At 36.3% G+C, this 17,487-nt stretch overlaps 1 protein-coding gene across 5 annotated transcripts in view; it reads right to left on the bottom strand.

Moving 5' to 3' along the window:
• Positions 1–301: 301 nt before the first annotated feature.
• RASA2 (RAS p21 protein activator 2) overlaps positions 302–17,487 on the bottom strand; it is a 115,982-nt gene continuing 98,796 nt past the window's right edge. For 4 of the 5 annotated variants that reach the window (XM_082461203.1, XM_082461204.1, XM_082461205.1 and 1 more), the window contains 5 exons: positions 7,105–7,187; positions 6,241–6,449; positions 5,472–5,575; positions 4,920–5,109; positions 302–3,421 (listed from right to left, as the gene is read on the bottom strand). In XM_082461203.1, the coding sequence (XP_082317329.1) occupies positions 3,391–3,421; positions 4,920–5,109; positions 5,472–5,575; positions 6,241–6,449; positions 7,105–7,187 (617 nt within the window). In that variant the 3' untranslated portion in view covers positions 302–3,390. Of the gene's footprint in view, positions 3,422–4,919; positions 5,110–5,471; positions 5,576–6,240; positions 6,450–7,104; positions 7,188–17,487 lie in introns of those variants that run through there. The other variant, XM_082461206.1, reaches the window with a different exon arrangement.

The raw sequence follows: 17,487 nt of genomic DNA, 5'->3' as shown, positions 1-17,487 counted from the left end.
AATATATTCCCACACACCAGATGTGCACGGCTCTCAGGAATGATGGGATCCTTCACAGCACCTGCACACCGTAGGTCTTCAAAACAAGTCTGCTGAATGAATAAATAAGGACCTCAGTCCATCAAAAATCAGCCTAGATAAATGCAGAAGATTACTGCACCCTTTCCAGATGGTTTGTTCCGTGTTACTGAGGACTCCTCACTTCTGCTATTCCCTTCCTAATAAATAGGTGAGGTACAATAATTTTAAATGAGAAGAAATTCTTACATCAGTGAAAAAGTAAGGTCACACAAAGAGTGGACAGGCTTCTTGTAGTTTATTTGAGTTATTTCCAAGCAACAGCTACAAAAGTTCTTAATTTTTATAATACTCTTGATAAGAAAATAAAATTTAAATAAAAATACATTCTCAACAATACAACATGGTTACACAAATTCACTACATTAAGTTTTGATAACTTACATTTTCAAACTGGACACTGTAAAAACCAATATTTACTAGCAACATTAATTTCCAAGTTAATAAAAATGGAAGCAGATAATATCAATCAATCAAGACTGGCAATTTAACTCTAGAATGAGTCCTGTATTTTTCACATACTGTAAGGACACCTAAAAGGCTTTGTAGCATTTTGTCTTTACAGGATGTACCATTAGAACAAATTAAAGGTGCTTTTACTTAAAAAGAAAAAAAAAAACAAAAAAATCTGTCTTCTAAAACCTGGCATGAATGAGCCTTTCTGATAAATGAATGAAGTTAGTTAGGCTTCAGAAACAAAAACAAAAGCCACATCATTCGTCATCTTTTTTTGTACAATAAGGAAAGCCTTGTTTTGACACTTAACCACTACCCGTGATAAACATATTTATTTTCTTTGGCAAATAGTTCAATTTGATAAATTATATTCCTGGGAGTAAAAAAATGTTGCTATTGCCCATTATCATATTAAATGAATATTAAAAAAACAAAGCTAAATAAAGAACAAAACAAACAATAACAACAACAAAACAAGCAACATACCAGCATAATTTCAAATGATAGAAATGGCTAAACTAAGAACCAGAATTGGCATTTATGGCAAGAGTTTCTCCATATCATCCTTTTCTTTCCTTCGTGGGGTTTTCAGGGTTTTAGGGTAAAGTGAGCTGCCATGTATTTTTTTCAAGTTTAGAAAAGGCAGAGAAAGCAGATCAGGTAGTAAAAATCAAAGTACTCATAAGTAACAGCAGAGGAATAAGGAGGCCCTTGGAAGCAAGTAAGTACCTTGGTTATTTTGGGGTCCCACTGACGTGGTCTCTTATTTCAGAAGACTTTCAAAGAAAATTTCATGTCGTATTACCTGTTTTTAGGCTGTGCCAAGGTGGTTATTAATTCCAGTCAAACTGGCTGTTTAAAAAGTGTCATGTGAAGAAAATAACTAGTAACTGAACTCTTCAAATTCTGAGTTACGTATTCACACAGCCTTGGTCCCTTTGAGAACGCTGTGATCTTTAAAAACCGTCATAACTGAGGGCTTAACATTAGAAATATTAGAAGAATATAACTAAAGAAGCCACTAGAGAGTAATGAGTGGTACCTGGCAATGTTCACATGGCCTTTCCAGGCAGACATTCAGAGACTCTTAAAATGAAATTTCAATCTGAATGAAATTCAAAAGTGAGAAATTTATTAAATGGTAAAATTCTTTCACACTGATGAATCAGTGTAGTTTACGGAATCTACAAGCTCATAAAATTTAAAAGACTTTTCAAACTTGTCTTTAAAATGGGCCAGGAATGACCTACCATAATGCAGACTAGGACTGATTCTTAAATAAAACCAACTGATTTTTACAAGTCCTTTAGAGACCTGTACATTAGAGACATTGCTCCGTTATAATCATTTATGGAACAACTTTGATTGTGTGCCAATGGTCTTTAAAAATAATTACCTAGTAACATTATAATTTAAAAACAATGACCAATAACATAATTGGCAAAGTGTATCTTGAAATATAGCTTATGCTCAGGGAAACAAAATAAGCACTACTAGCTAGATTTACATTAATAAGTAGTCACAGTTTTAAACAGAAACATGTAAAATACTCCAAGGTTCAAAGTACCACATTTAGAAAATGTTCTGAATTTAAAAAGACAAAAGAAGAGTACCATGGTTTTTAATACTGATGAAGCAAAGTGCATCCCTCTTAACTTCAAGGTGGCAACTTGCTTCGATTGCTTATTTACAGTTATGATTTTAAGGATAAAAGTAAATTAGGGAAAAATAGGATTCGAACAGTTGCTTGCCCAAATTCCATTTGGCTAGCAGGCAATAAGAAAACAGCAGTGAAATATAAACATTTTCAGGAAAGCACTATTTCTAGACTTAAACACTGATCATTCAACTGATCATAAAGATTAGATACCACGGAGTATCTAAAGTATAATCTGGGGTGGCCCAGATGAGTAAAGTGCGCCGAGTGACTGTCCTCGAGTTAGATCTCACCTCACGCTGGCAGGAGGGCGTCCTATGGTGGTGGTCCTTATAATAATGGAGTAATGAGTGAAGTCGAGTGAGTTTACCACCACCTTTTCCCATTGTTTACTTTCTCTTCTTTTTCAAAAGTGAAGTCCTTAGAAGTCACATTAACCTGAACTCTCAAATCAAGAAAATGAGTACCTGATGTTTAAACAATGAAAAAAATTTAGTGGTCTCATTTTATTTCCTCTGCCGTCACTCATCCCAAATGTAAACAAGATGCAGACAACAGTACGTGTTCCCTGATTTCTCCTATCTGAGTTCTGTTTGCATCATCTCTAAACAGACAAAAGATCTACCAGCTTTCAAGGATACTCTGGCAGGTTTCTAACATTTCTGTTGCTGTTCCTAATGTAATCTGTAACGACCAATGGACCAAAGGAGATTTTTTTTTTTTTTTTTGAAGAGGGAGGGTCTAGATGAACTAAATGGAAAGCTCTGAATAGTCATGGATTGAAATATTCCAGTAAAACACAATGTTGGCAGTATAGAGCAGGCACTAATGGTAGTGAAAAGTCCACAGAACACAGAGTGTTACAAGAAGAAATGGTTTCTTGCTATGGAGGAGTTCTCCTTTTGTTACAAAGCTTCTTTAGGAAGATTCTTTCTATTAAAAAGAAGTCGCAGAAACATGGCTTTCGACATGTAAGATATGAAGGGAATCTTGGGTTTTAAATTCTCTAGGAACACATCAATACCAGGATTCCCAAACAGTTAATTTCAATTATTAAATATTAAATACAAGGTGAATGCAGGTGACTGACAGTGAAGCCAATGTTCATTCTTAAATACTATGAACAAAATATATGATGAATTGAAAAACTCCAACAAAAATAATATTTTCCAGTTCTTCTGAGTCAATTGGTCAAACTCTTAAAATGTTTTCCCAATAATTGGATTTTCCCTAGAGAAAAATAGAGAAAATAAGATGAACAAATAAAATATTTAGTACAAGAAAGACTGGTATTTTTTAACAGAGGAAAATACAGCTGGGAAAGGGGGTGTGGGTACAGGGGGAGTGTGTGTGGGTACAGGGGGAGAATACTATTTAAGAAGGATGGTCAAGCATTGACTAGGCCCTCATATGGAAACCTGCCGGGGCTCCAAGAAAACTGGATTACTACTGTTGGAAGAGAACAAAGTATACTAATGTATAAAAGACAGTATTAGGATGCTTACACTAATCTTCCTAATGTACTGAGCCTTCTATCTAGGGAGAACACAAATATTTATACCTGTCAAACTGATTTTTATTGTTTATAAAACATACATAATTATTAATCCACACAGGTTAAAAAAAAAAGTTAAAATGGCGGGGCCAAGATTCAAAGCCCCCTCATTAATCAGCTGTATGACCTTGTGCAAGACGCTTAACTTCCCTGAGCCTCGGTTTCTCTAGCTGTGAAATGGGAATATAACCCTGTTGAGCTGATGTGAGGATCAATGAGAGAGTGTGCACTGTGGCAAACACTTAGTTGCTGCTCCAAGAACCATCTCTCCCTATCTACCTCTGTGCAAATCGAAACCTGACTCTAGCGCTAGTACTGGGCAGCCCTGTGTTTCAGGGGAAGCTAGGGGTAACTCTAGACAAGGTTTCCTTCCTCTTGAGGAGGAAATAGCTTTTTCTGCCTCTGGCTGCTATTATTAAAAATGTGGGGCTCTGAACTATTGCAGCCCAGCTGTGACCATGAGGGGACAAGTTTGAGGAAGGCAGAAATCATCCTGTTGAAGATGGCTGAGCGGCTGGATCGTCCTTGAGGACACTGTTGAGCTGAGCTAACCAACTGTAGAAATCAGGACTTAATTTGTGAGGTTAAAAAATTTCCTATTATTTAAGCCACTTCAATTGGGATTTTCTGTTACTTGCTGCTAAACACTATCTAACTGATGCAATGTAAAGTACTAGGCACAGTGCCCAGTGGTAAGGAGTAAGCTCCTTAATAAATATTAACTCTTGCTGCTGTTTCCACCAGTGTCCATCTGCATCTGAGATGGATCCAAAGCATCAACTATAAACTACTTCCAGCACTACGTAGCTGATTCTTTTTTTCTAGTACTTAGTATGTATACAGGTACTGTAAGAGATAAAGAAGGAAGAGGATCAGCAAAACAAAACAAAAACAGAAAACTACTAAGTATTCAATTCAAAGATTACATTGGAATATAACATTAAAAAGTGATGACAAAGTACTGCATCAATATAATGAAATGATACCAGAACTGAAAAAGACAAAGATCCCTGTATGAGTGGCCAGGGAGATTCTTGTACAAGAGAAAGGTTCTGAGCCGGTTCTGAAAGACAAAGGTAAGCAGGAGGCCTGCACTTCCGGTGTGAGTACAGGGTAGCAGAGGCAATCTCAAACTATGTTGGCAGATGTTTTAAGTATCTTAAAAATACTTACTTGCTCCCATATTTTGCACTACTTGATCTTTTCTTCCTATACTTTTCATGAGGTTCATCTAGCTTCTCTATGACGCTTTTTATTTGTTGAATTGTCTTAAAGGTTGTCACAGAATCCTCGATTACAAAGTTAGAATAGTCATCAGGCTCTTTCTGTGGTCCTTGATAGACTGCTATAGTTCCACAAGCCTCTACAAGAAGCAGTAAAATCTCTGATCAGACAACTAAATTCATTAAATGTAATTTGTATTAATAGTATAAATAAGAACTTTTCAAGGGGCTCAAGCTGGGAAGATCTCCCCTGGAAATGCATAGATAACCAAAATACATACATTTTATTAATTATGATAATCACATTTATTCAAAAACAGTATTTTTACTTGATGAATATCTATGAAAAAGGCTCCCTTTGGGAGTTTGTCAACTTTCATATAAGTAACATTTTGGTAAATCTATGAGGTATCTTTGACTTTAAGAAAATGCCAAAGCAACACTTCAGGCATTGGTAATGAAAGATCATGGTTACATAAAAGTATTTTAATTGTATAGTTACCTTCCATTTTCTGCAGCTTAAGTAAACTGAGGGTAAAAAGGGAATAAATTCTTTCTGTTTCTCTGTCTTCATCAATATCTATTTGGATGTCTGCAGGGACACCTCTATGGTAAAAATGAAATCAAAGACATTGGAAAAATATCACTTTGTTAACATGCTAAAGACTTTTGATGGTTTGAGACTGAAAATAGAACCACAGAATTTTGCAGAAGGAACCTTAGGAATCTAGACTAATTTGATAATTAAATAAAATGGGGCCAAGAGAGGTTTGGTCATTATGCGACTCTAATCAAAAGGAAGGGAATTGTAAAGTGAAATCACTTTCATTACCTATGCTTCATCCCATTACTTTTTAAGTCTATAGGGCTAAGCCCTTCTTCCTCGGTATCTTGCTCAAGCTTGCCCATCATCTATTTAAACATTGCCCTTTTTTTTTTTTTGACCTGTGCAACCATGATTTATTTGAGAACATTTTCACTGCCCCCAAAAGAAACCTGTATTCATTAGTACTCCTCATTCCTCCCTCCCTCTAGTCCCTCACAACCACTCATCTACTTTCTGTCTCTATAAATTTACCTATTCTGGATACTTTATGTAAATGTTATCATACAGTATATGGCCTTTGTGTCTGGCTTCTTTCACTCAGCATCTTTTCCAGGTTCATCCGTGCATGTATCAGGACTTCAATCCATTTTATGGCTGAATAATATTCCATTGTATGAATATAACACATTTAAAACATTGCTTCTTTAATCAAAAAGAAACTTACGCAGTACATGGCCTGCAGCCGAGAGCGTTTTCACTGGTCTCCAGACAGCAGAGCCAGTTTCCATTTAGATATGCAGAGGGATGATAAGAACTGAGCCTGTTCTGATTGCATCGGCTCACCCTGCAGAGTACATCTATCCATTCATTAGCTTCCACACAATTATTTGCCTGGACATAGAGTGGTTTCTCTGTGTGTATCACTTGGAACATCTTCATAGGCAATTAAGACAAAAAGTTAGTGACAGAGTCTAAAAACCAAACACAGTACAAAACACAAAAAGGTACATAAGAGAAACCTAGTTTGCTTGGCTAGGTAACTGTTGCTTAGGTATCTTATAAACTATTATGTTTCAAGCAAGTTAGTCCCTGGGACTGTCGAGTCACATGGTATTAAATGGTACAACAGAGTATAATTTTTAGAAGTCACACAAATCCAAAGGAAGGAACTAGCATATAATCAGGAATAAAGGGACAGAATTTCAGATGGAGGAAAAAAGTATGAGTAAAGACAAAGCAGTGGGAAAACAGAGACAAGGAAATCATCTTGGTTGCCTTGAGCGTATTGGTATGTACTGAAGGGTAGCAGAAGATAAGGTTGCACAGACTGGTTGGGACTATATTCTTAAAGACTTGAATGTCAAGCTGAGAAGTTTGAGAATACGCAAATATTGAGAAAAGTACCTTTAACTTAACAGGGGAGGCAGACTATATAAAGCATCAACAATAATGGACAATTTTAAGACAGATTTCTAGCCACCGATTATAAGATATTAATGATTAATAACAAATACTAAAATAAACCTCTTTTTAAATTTCCAGCTAAGTAATATATGTAGTTTAAAAAGCTTTAAATTATGTAACTTACATTTTTCTTGTTGAAAGAGCTCTCTTCCAGTTTTTCCACAGCAAGAATGTTTTTCACTGGAATCGTGTAAATTGCATCTTTGCCTAAATTATAAAAGAAGTAGGATAAAATTAAAATAGTTTCCATCAGAATTATACAGGTGAGAGGTTAACTCTATAAGGTTTAAGATCATTCTCTTGATGGTAGGTGTATAAGAAACTTACAGATTTCCAAATGGTGCATATATAAGTATCCTTTGTTTTATGGAACAAATGAATTTTGATTGTTTTCTATAATGTGACTCCCTCTTTACTTTTTTAGAAATAAAATTAAAACATTTTCAAGGAAAAATGGAATAAATCTGATCTCCATGTAGAAAATAAAAATGTTATTATATTTGTAACACTAATTATGTGGGGACTGAAAATATACTTAGCAATAAAGGTCTACTCAAACCTTGTGGAGACATGGAATTTTCTTTCATGTAGTTATTAAATAAACAATGAATCTGACTGTATCTAAGTGGATTTTTCTGCTTTTCCAATCAAATATTTAATTAAGGAATTAACCCTCAGAACAATGATTTGAAATTGAAAAATTGTTCATTACTATCACATAATGGCTGGTCAGCTGACTAGAGCTACCAAATTTACTCTAAGAGATACAGGAAATAAAAGTAAAATTTTATTTGGTAGAGTGAATCATTAACCTAATTTAAGAATTTGGGGACTTCCCTGGTGGTCCTGTGGTTAAGAATCCACCTTCCAATGCAGGGGATGTGGGTTCGATCCCTGGTTGGGGAACTAAGATCCCACATGCCACGGGGCAACTAAGCCCAAGCGCCACAACTACTGAGCCTGCATGCCACAACTGGAGATCCTGTGTGCCGCAACTAAGACCCAACACAGCCAAAAATAATAATAAATATTAAAAAAAAAAAAGAATTTGGAAATTTGAGTTTTCTAAAAGAGCTTCACAATAAGGTGGCATGAGGATACAAAACATTTCAACTTACAATTTACTTGAGACTAAACTACATTCATATAGTCATAGAAACTATAAGAAACTATAAGCAAATATATTTATGACTTTTTCTGGTCATTTTGTAATGTTGTTCTTAGAAAATCAAAGCCTTGCTTCCCCTTCCACCAAACTTTGCTTTAATGACATGTGGGTTGAAGTGCTGGAGGCTAATACCTTTATATTTTATATTATCCATGGATTAATGTATAGCTTTTTGGTCAAAGACACTAATTTGATTAATAAAGGTTTTCTTTCTTGAACAGAGAGGTTAACAGAGTATTTGCTAAGCCTGGTTCCTGATGTAAAATCTAAAATTTGTGTAATTCAAGAAGATGTGATATACAATTTTTTTAAAAGATAAAGTCACTTAATTCAACTATCATACACTGAATGTTTACTATATACCAGACACTGTCCTGTAACCACTTGGGATACAGGAGTAAACAGAACGCATAAGGCCCCTAATGAAGTTAGCATTTAGGTCTGGAAAGACTGACGAAAGACAAATATTAGGTAGAGATGAATGCTATAATGACAACAACCCAAGGCGATATGATAGAAAGTAGTTGGGAAGTTACTTTAAATGGGGCAGGTAGGGAAAACTTTTCTGTGGAAACGACATTTAAATTCAACAAATACAAATTATATATACATGGGAAAATAAGAAAAGACTATCAGCAGTCTCCTGGGAGCTGGCTACAAGATCAAATTTATGAGGCGGTGGGAAGGGAGTAAACTGGAAGAAGCCACAGCCCAAACCACACGTAGGAAAAGACATCTGTAAAAGGAGGACTGGTTTAGAAAAGCTTCAAGCCAGAGTCCATGGACAGAGACAGTTGGCGGGGCGAGGGGGAACACACTCAGACACGTATCAGGACGACTGATTGGTACGCTGCATCTGGAACAGCTGGGTCAATTAGGTCCTCACCGCCCCCTCGCCCCGCCACCTTGTGCTAAGCAGCAGTCAACAGAGGCATAGCCCCAGGCTAAAGCAGTAAGGATGCGTACTGGGCTGTAAAGCAGGGCTGCCACAGGTTGTTGAAAGCATCCACGCCAGAAGACAAGCACTAGCACCCTTGCCCCTCAGCAGCTCGTCCCGTCCCTCCCTCGAAATCACTGGCTGTAAGCAGGTAAATGGTCTGTAACACAAAGATGAGCAAATCGCCAAAAAAATCACCAAACAGATGAGGAAAATCAGCACTCTGGAGGAGACACATTACAACAAAGAGAATAACATCTGAGGAAATCAGGGGTATAATAAATGAGGGGGCAAAGGAGACATGTCTTTCGGTACCAATCTACATGGGGCACCACAGAGATTCCAGAGAATTTAAAAAATTTGCAGGAAGTTTCTATCTTTAGATTTGTTGAATACACAAAAGCATGCCCATATCCTAGAACTGCTGTGTTTGTTCATTTCTGGACAATACAGCATATGTAGAGAAAGTGCACTGCTCCAGGCACATATGATGTTATTAGAGTTAATTTCAGTTGATAATGTTAACTGGAATGAATTGCAAGGTGAATTAGTAAAATGGAAGATTTTACTGAGGACTCTCTAAATATATAGTACAAAAGGACAAAGAAACAAAGTAAAAATGTTAAGAGCCATGATGGATGAATTTAGAAGTTTTGATATCTGTCTAATAAGCATTCCAGAAACAGAACAGAAAGTGTTCAGAGTAAAATTACCAATGAAAATGTCCCAGAGATAAAGGTATAAATCTTCAGATTGAAAGGATCCATCAAGTGCTAAGCAGGATGGAAGAAAGGTAATACTTAGACACTGGGCAGTAAAATATTAGAGCCTGAAGATTAAAGAAAAGTCCTAAGAGTTTCTAGGGAGAAGAATCAAGACTAAGAATCAGAATGACATCAAAATTCTCAGCAACAAAGGAAACTAGTAAACCATGGAGAAGTATCTTAAAAGTTCTGTGGTAAATGATTTTAAATCCGATCTAAATTATCCAAGTGTAAGGGTAAAATAGACTTTTTTTTTTTTATATGCAAGGACTCAGAAAATTTATCAGCCCTAATGCCTATCTGAAATAATTTCTTGAGGACATACTCCTGCAAAACAAGTAAGAATTCAGGAAAAAGACAAGTACGTTATATAAAACATAGTGCTGGGCAAAGAAATCAGAAAAATTGATAAGCATGGTTAGAAAAATCATTAAAACATAAAAAGGTAAAAGAAGAGAACCTCTAATGATTAGTGATGTTGAGCATCCTTTCATGTGTTTGTTGGCAATCTGTATATCTTCTCTGGAGAAATGTCTATTTGGGTCTTCTGCTCATTTTTGGATTGGGTTGTTTGTTTTTTGATGTTGAGCTGCATGAGCTGCTTGTATATTCTGGAGATTAATCCTTTGTCAGTTGCTTCGTTTGCAAATATTTTCTCTCATTCTGAGAGTTGTCACCTCACACCGGTCAGAATGGCCATCATTAAAAAATCTACAAACAATAAATGCTGGAGAGGGTGTGGAGAAAACGGAACCCTCTTGCATTGTTGGTGGGAATGTAAATTGATACAGGCACTATGGAGAACAGTATGGAGGTTCCTTAAAAAACTAAAAATAGAACTACCATACGACCCAGCAATCCCACTACTGGGAATATACCCTGAGAAAACCATAATTCAAAAAGAGTCATGTACCACAATGTTCACTGCAGCTCTATTTACAATAGCCGGGACATGCAAGCAACCTAAGTGTCCATTGACAGATGAATGGATAAAGAAGAAAAAGAAATGAAATTGAGTTATTTGTAATGAGGTGGTTGGACCTAGAGTGCAGTGAGTCAGAAAGAGAAAAACAAATACCGTATGCTAACACATCTATATGGAATCTAAAAAAAAAAAAAAAAAAAGTTTCTGAAGAACCTAGGGGCAGGATAGGAATAAAGACACAGACATAGAGAATGGACTTGAGGACACGGGGAGGGGGAAGGGTAAGCTGGGATGAAGTGAGAGAATGGCATGGACATATATACACTACCAAATGTAAAATAGTGGGAAGCAGCCACATAGCACAGGGAGATCAGCTCGGTGCTCTGTGTCCACCTAGAAGGGTGGGATAGGGAGGATGGAAGGGAGACGCAAGAGGGAGGAGATATGGGGATATATGTATACGTATACCTGATTCACTTTGTTATACAGCAGAAACTAACACACCCTTGTAAAGCAATTATACTCCAATAAACATGTTAAAAACAAAAAAGAGACAAGAGAACCTAGTACTAAAATTTCAGATGACTTCATTAGGTAGACGCTAGGGAAAAATAAATTGAAAGTATGCTCATGTTCTTTCTCAGCTTGAACGGAGACTGTGATTAACTGCAGACAACAAGGTAAACATGTATGTTTAAACCTGTCTGTTAACAATTTAAAAGCAAAAACAGGATGCCCAAATTCTCTCACTAGGTAGGACAGAATGAACATGAGTGGGACTGATTATTCCAATAAAAAGGCAGGAGAAAAACCCTCAATAAACAGAAAAGCCTAATAAACAAAAAACATAAAACAAAGTAGCAATTACAGTAATCACAATAAATGTGAGTGTATTAAATTTCCTTATTAAATAACTAAAGTCCAGTTTAGATTCAAATCATCATCACCTCCTCAAAAAGTTAAACATAAAGTTAGTTACCATATGACTCACTGATTCCACTCCTAAGTACATAGCCAAGAGAACTGAAGACATATGTCCACACAAAAACATATATGTGAATGTTCACAGCAGCATTATTCATAATAGTAAAAAACTGGATACAATCTAAATGTACATCAACTGATGAACTGATAAACAAAATTTGGAATATATCCAAACACAAAATATTATTCAGCCATAAAAGGAATAAAGTACTGATTCACGCCATATCATAGATGAACTTTGAAAACATTATGCGAAGTCAAAGAACCCAGTCTTACAAGGTTACATACACACTGTTTAAGTCCATTTACATGAAATGTCCAGAACAGGCAAATCCATTGAGACAGAAAGCAGATGTGTGTTTGCCAGGGGCTGGGAGAAGGAAGGAGCGAGCAGTGACTGTTAATGGGTATAGGTTTTTTTTGGGGGGGATGAAAATGTTCTGCAACTAGTGGTGATTGCACAACTTTGTGAATACACTAAAAATGGACTGTACACTTTAAATGGGTGAATTTTATGGTTATGTGAATTATATTTCCATTAAAAAACCATTACCACCCCAAGAAAAACAGAATTCCAGCTATATATCGGTCCCAAGGAACACAGGTGAAATAAAATAACTGTGAATCTATCTTTTGATAGTAGTGTAAGGAAGCTGAGTAATTCCATTCCTTAGAAAGTAAGTATAAAACTGGGCAAATTATTAAAAACAACCACTTCAGAGCACTGGAAAACAACCAAAGGCAAGTAAAAATCTGAGATGTGTTTACTCAACAAACAACTGCTACCGCATAGGATAAGAACTGTGCATTTACAGTCTTCCTCCCTGAGAGTGTTTCCGTAATTCCCCAGAGCAGTGAAAACTCACAGCTTTACTGGCTGGAGGTTACAAATTCAGTTTAAGGGTGAGATTTTGGAAACAAGAGAGCTATAGAAAGGCTGAGATAATAAACCTGCCACATCCTTGGCTGACTGCTAAAGATGCATGTATGTGGACCATCCCAGAGAGTCTGGCAAAAGTGGAAAGCCTGGGGAGACATGTGAATTTGCTGTGCCTTTGAATGTGTTCCGATTCACAAACAGCTCAGGTGATAAAGGGTGGAAGACTTACTGGCTTCAGGTATTTGAGCACTATGCTCAAATCACTGGCTGACCACTAAACTGAGCAAGCTCAGGTGAGAGCCCTAGGGAGGTAGTTAGGATTAGGGAAAAAAAAATCTGAGCAAAGGCAACAGCAGCTATACACCGACAGAGAGAAAGATAAAAAGAGACAGACACACACACACACAGAACAGACGTTGCAGTCTGAGTTCTTCAGAAGAACAAACAGAATCCAGACACACTATAATGTATTACCTACAAAGCCCAGTTTTCAACTAAAAAATAAGATGTGGAAAGAAACAGGAAAAGTGTGACCCATACTTGGGAAAGAAAGAAGCCAAATGAAACTGACTCTAAGTGGACTTAGACGCTGAATTTATTCTATTAGTGAGCAAATCCACTATTATAAATATGTTCAAATAATTCAAGGAAAATATGCTAATAATGACTGAACAAATATGGACTCTAAACAGGAAAAGTGAAACTATAAAAAGAATCAAACAGAAATTTTAGAGCTGAAAAGCACAATAAATGGAATGACAAATTCACTACATGAGCTGAAGAGAAGATTTGAGATGGTAAACGAATCAATGAACGTAAATAGAAACTATCCAATCTAAAGAACAAAGATAAAAAGGAATGAAGACAAACTGAGTCTCAGAGAGACCTGTGAGACAATATCAAGCATGCCTGAGTAAGTATATTTGGAGTCCTAAGAAGGACAGAAAAAAAATATTTGAAGAAGTAAAAAATTTCCCAAATTAGGTGAAAAACATTAGCTTATGGTTTGAAGAAACTCAAATCCCAACAACCTCTTGAAAAATTTCAACTGCCAAGCAACACATTTTATGCCCATTATCATAACAAAAAGGAAAGAAAAAGGAGTGATGATATAAAGAATGGGAAAGTCTTACTTTAATGAAGTTCAATTTATCTTAAAAAGATGTTTAGTGCATTTGATATCCTAAGAAATCCCTGTATACTCTACAGGTGCAAAGATATTCTCTTATGTTTTCACTGAGGCCTATGATCCTCTTGAATTAAATTTTGTGTGTAGTATGAGGTAAGGTGAAGTTCATTTTCTCTTCGTTTATCCAGTTGTTCCAGCACCATCTGTTGAAAAGACTTTCCTTTCCCAACTTAACTGTCTTGACACTTTTGTCAAAACTGAATTGACCATATATATGTGTGTGTGTCTTTCTGGACTCTTCTCTGTTCACTGATCTCTCTAGCTCGTATGCCAAAATTTCAGACTTGAATTACTTAGTAATTACTAGTCTTAGTAAGTCTTAGTCCTCCAACTTTGTTCTACTTTTTCAACATTGACTCAGCCACGTTAAGTCCTTTGTTTTCCCATTGACATTAATTTTAGAATCAAATTGTCAATTTTTACCCCAAAAAACTTGGGATTTGGAGTGGGATTGTGTTAAAATCAAGATGAATTTGAGAAGTGACTTCTTAAAAAATACTGAACCTTAAAATCCACGAACATGATGTATGTCTCCTTTTATTTACATCTCCTTTATTTTATCTCAGCAATGTTTTATAATTTTCTTTAAAGTCTTATACTTATTTTTAAAAAAATGATCCTAAGTATTTTAGGTGGGTGTTTTTGAAGGGGGGGCTGCTACTGTAAATGGTATTATTTTTAAAATTTCATCTTCTAACATTTTGATGCCAGTTTATACAAATACAACTGATCTGTATATACAAGTCATGTATCCCAAGATCTTGCTAAATTCACTTATCAGTTCAAACAGTTGTTGTGAAGATTCCTTAGGATTTTTTACATAACTCCGTATGTCCTTTTCTTCTTTGGGGGGAAGGGGTCTTATTGCATTGTTTACAACCTCCAATACAATGCTGAAGAGAACTGATTAAAGTGCATAATCCTTGCTTTGCTCCAGATCTTAGATATGATGTTACATTTATTCTAATTACTTGTTATAGTTGGGCTTAAGCTATCATTTTGCTATTTGTTTTCTATTTGGCCCATCCGATTTTTGTTTCTCTGTTCTTCCCCTCCTGCCAAATTTATTTTTTGTGCAGGAGAGAGGAGATGGGTTATACTTTTTTTCTTTAAAGTTTTCTTCTAGAGATTAATATATACAGCCTTAACTCATTACAATCTACTTAAAATTATTCTTGTGTCACGTCACATAAAATAGATGATCCTTGCAATAATTTACTCCATCCCCTTCCTTTGTGCTACTACTGTCAAATATTCTACATCTAAATTTGTTATAAACTCTATAATTCAATGTTATAAATTCTGCATTAAACAGCTGTTTTTAAAAAAATTAAGACAGACATTATTACATTTATGTACATATTCACCATTTTCAGTGCTCTTCATTCCTTCCTGTAGATCTAAGTTTCCATATGGTGTTATGTCACTTCAGCCTGAAGAATTTCCTTTAGCATTTCATATAGTGCAAGTCTACTTAACAATTTATCTAAAGGATTATTTTCATTTTTGAAGGAAATTTTCACTAGAATTCTAAGTAGAGAGCTTTTTTCCTTCAGCACTTGAAAGACACCATTCCACTGTCTTTTGGCTTTGGTTGCTTTTTATAAGAAGTTAGCTGTCACTTGTATTGTTCTCCTGTATGTAATCTGTCTTTTGTTCCTCTGCTTTTGAGATTTCTCTCTTTATCTTTGGTTTGATTTTTTAAAAAAATTTTATTTGTTTATTTATTTATCTTTGGCTGTGTTGGGTCTTTGTTTCTGTGCGAGGGCTTTCGCTAGTTGCGGCGAGCGGGGGCCACTCTTCATCGCGGTACGCGGGCCTCTCTCTATCACAGCCTCTCTTGTTGCGGAGCATAGGCTCCAGACGCGCAGGCTCACTAGTTGTGGCTCACGGGCCCAGTTGCTCCACGGCATGTGGGATCTTCCCAGACCAGGGCTCGAACCCATGTCCCCTGCATTGGCAGGTGGATTCTCAACCACTGCACCACAGGGGAAGCCCTGGTTTGATTATTATACGTCTAAGTGTAGTTTTCTTTGTATTTACTATGCTTGGTGTTCACTGATCTTCTTAGATCTGTAATATTATGTTTCTCGCCAAATCTGGGAAATTTCAGGCCATTATTTCTTCTAGTATTTTTTTCTGCCTCTCTCTTTCTCTATTCTTCTAGGATACCAATCATGCATATGTTAGACTGCCTGATACTGTCCCTCAACTCACTAAGGTTCTGTTCATTTTTCCCAATATTTTTTCTCTGTGTTCTTTGAGTGGATAATTCTCATTGATCTGTCTTCAAGTTCACTGAATCTTTCTTCTGACATCTCCAACCTGTTGTTAAGGCCATCCAATAAACTTTTCATTTACGATGTTGTACTTTTCAATTCCGGATTTCCATTTGATTCCTTTTTATAGTTTCTATTTTTTTCTTTTGCTGGAATTCCCCATCTCTTTAATCATGATGACTATCTTTTCCATTAAACCCCTGAAATATTTATAACAGCTTTAAAGTTCATATCTGCTAATTCCAACATGTAGATCATATAGGGGTCTGTACCTGTTAAGTGCTTTTTCTCTTGACTAGTGTCATATTTTCCTGTTTCTTCTCAAACTTGTTAATATTTCACTGTATACTGGACACTAAGAATAATACATTGTAGAGACTGTGGATTCAGTTATCTTCCCTCAAAAAGTTACATCATTAGCTGATCACTCTGAGGCTTGGTTTTAAACTTTGTTTATACGATACTTTGTTTATTCTTAATCCTAGGGCATGCATAGTCTTTACTTCTGAACCACCGCCTTCTGAAATTCCAAACTCTGTCTCTGAGGAGGAAAGAAGCTGAGATCTCTGCTCATCTTTTTTAATCTTTCAGTTATTGCTTTTCACTAGCCTCTCTGAAGCTCCCCCTAGCATGAGCAGTTCGAGTCAGCTGAGGATTTCAGGGGAGTTCAAAGCAGATTGGAAGGCTCCTCCTTTTAATCTCCTCAATTTCTGCCTTCTCTGGCAGCCTTGAACTCTGTCCTTTTCCATTTCAAGGCAATAAAACTATGACTTTCTGGGAATTCCCTGGTGGTCCAGTGGTTAGGATTCCACGCTTCCACTGCAGGGGGCATGGGTTCGATACCTGGTTGGGGAACTAGGATCCCACATGCCATGCGGTGCAGCCAAAAAAAAAAAAAAAAAAAAAAAGCAAACTATGACTTTCTGTTTGAATTCTAGCCACCTCATACCGCACAGATTGGGAGTTCTCTCAGGGGGAAAAGCCAAATAAACATAAATCTCACCCAGCATGGTTCTCATCTTTCAAGGGTCAAATTCTTCAGAGAGTTGTTTTATATATTCTGGCCAAAGTTTTTAGTTATTATCTATGAGAGAGTTAGTCTAGTACAAGCGTCTTTACTATTACCAGAACTCCCATGTCTATTTTTAAAAAGGCAACTTCATCAGTCTACTTGTGTAAGCCCAAATCCCTGGCATTATCCTTGACTTTCTCTTACTCTTGATATCCAACCCTACAGCAAATCTTGTGAATACTATCTTTAAAATAGATCCAAGATGTGATCTATTTTTACAACCTCCATTGTTACTAACAGGTCCAAGCCATTATCTTGTCTCCCCTGAATTAGTGCAGTAGCTTCTTACTTGGTCTCCTTGCCTGCTTC

The sequence above is a fragment of the Balaenoptera physalus genome (genome assembly GCF_965194825.1).
Source record: "Balaenoptera physalus genome assembly, chromosome: 4".
NCBI classification, from domain to species: Eukaryota; Metazoa; Chordata; class Mammalia; order Artiodactyla; family Balaenopteridae; genus Balaenoptera; species Balaenoptera physalus.
This window is presented reverse-complemented; position numbering and strand designations above follow the sequence as displayed.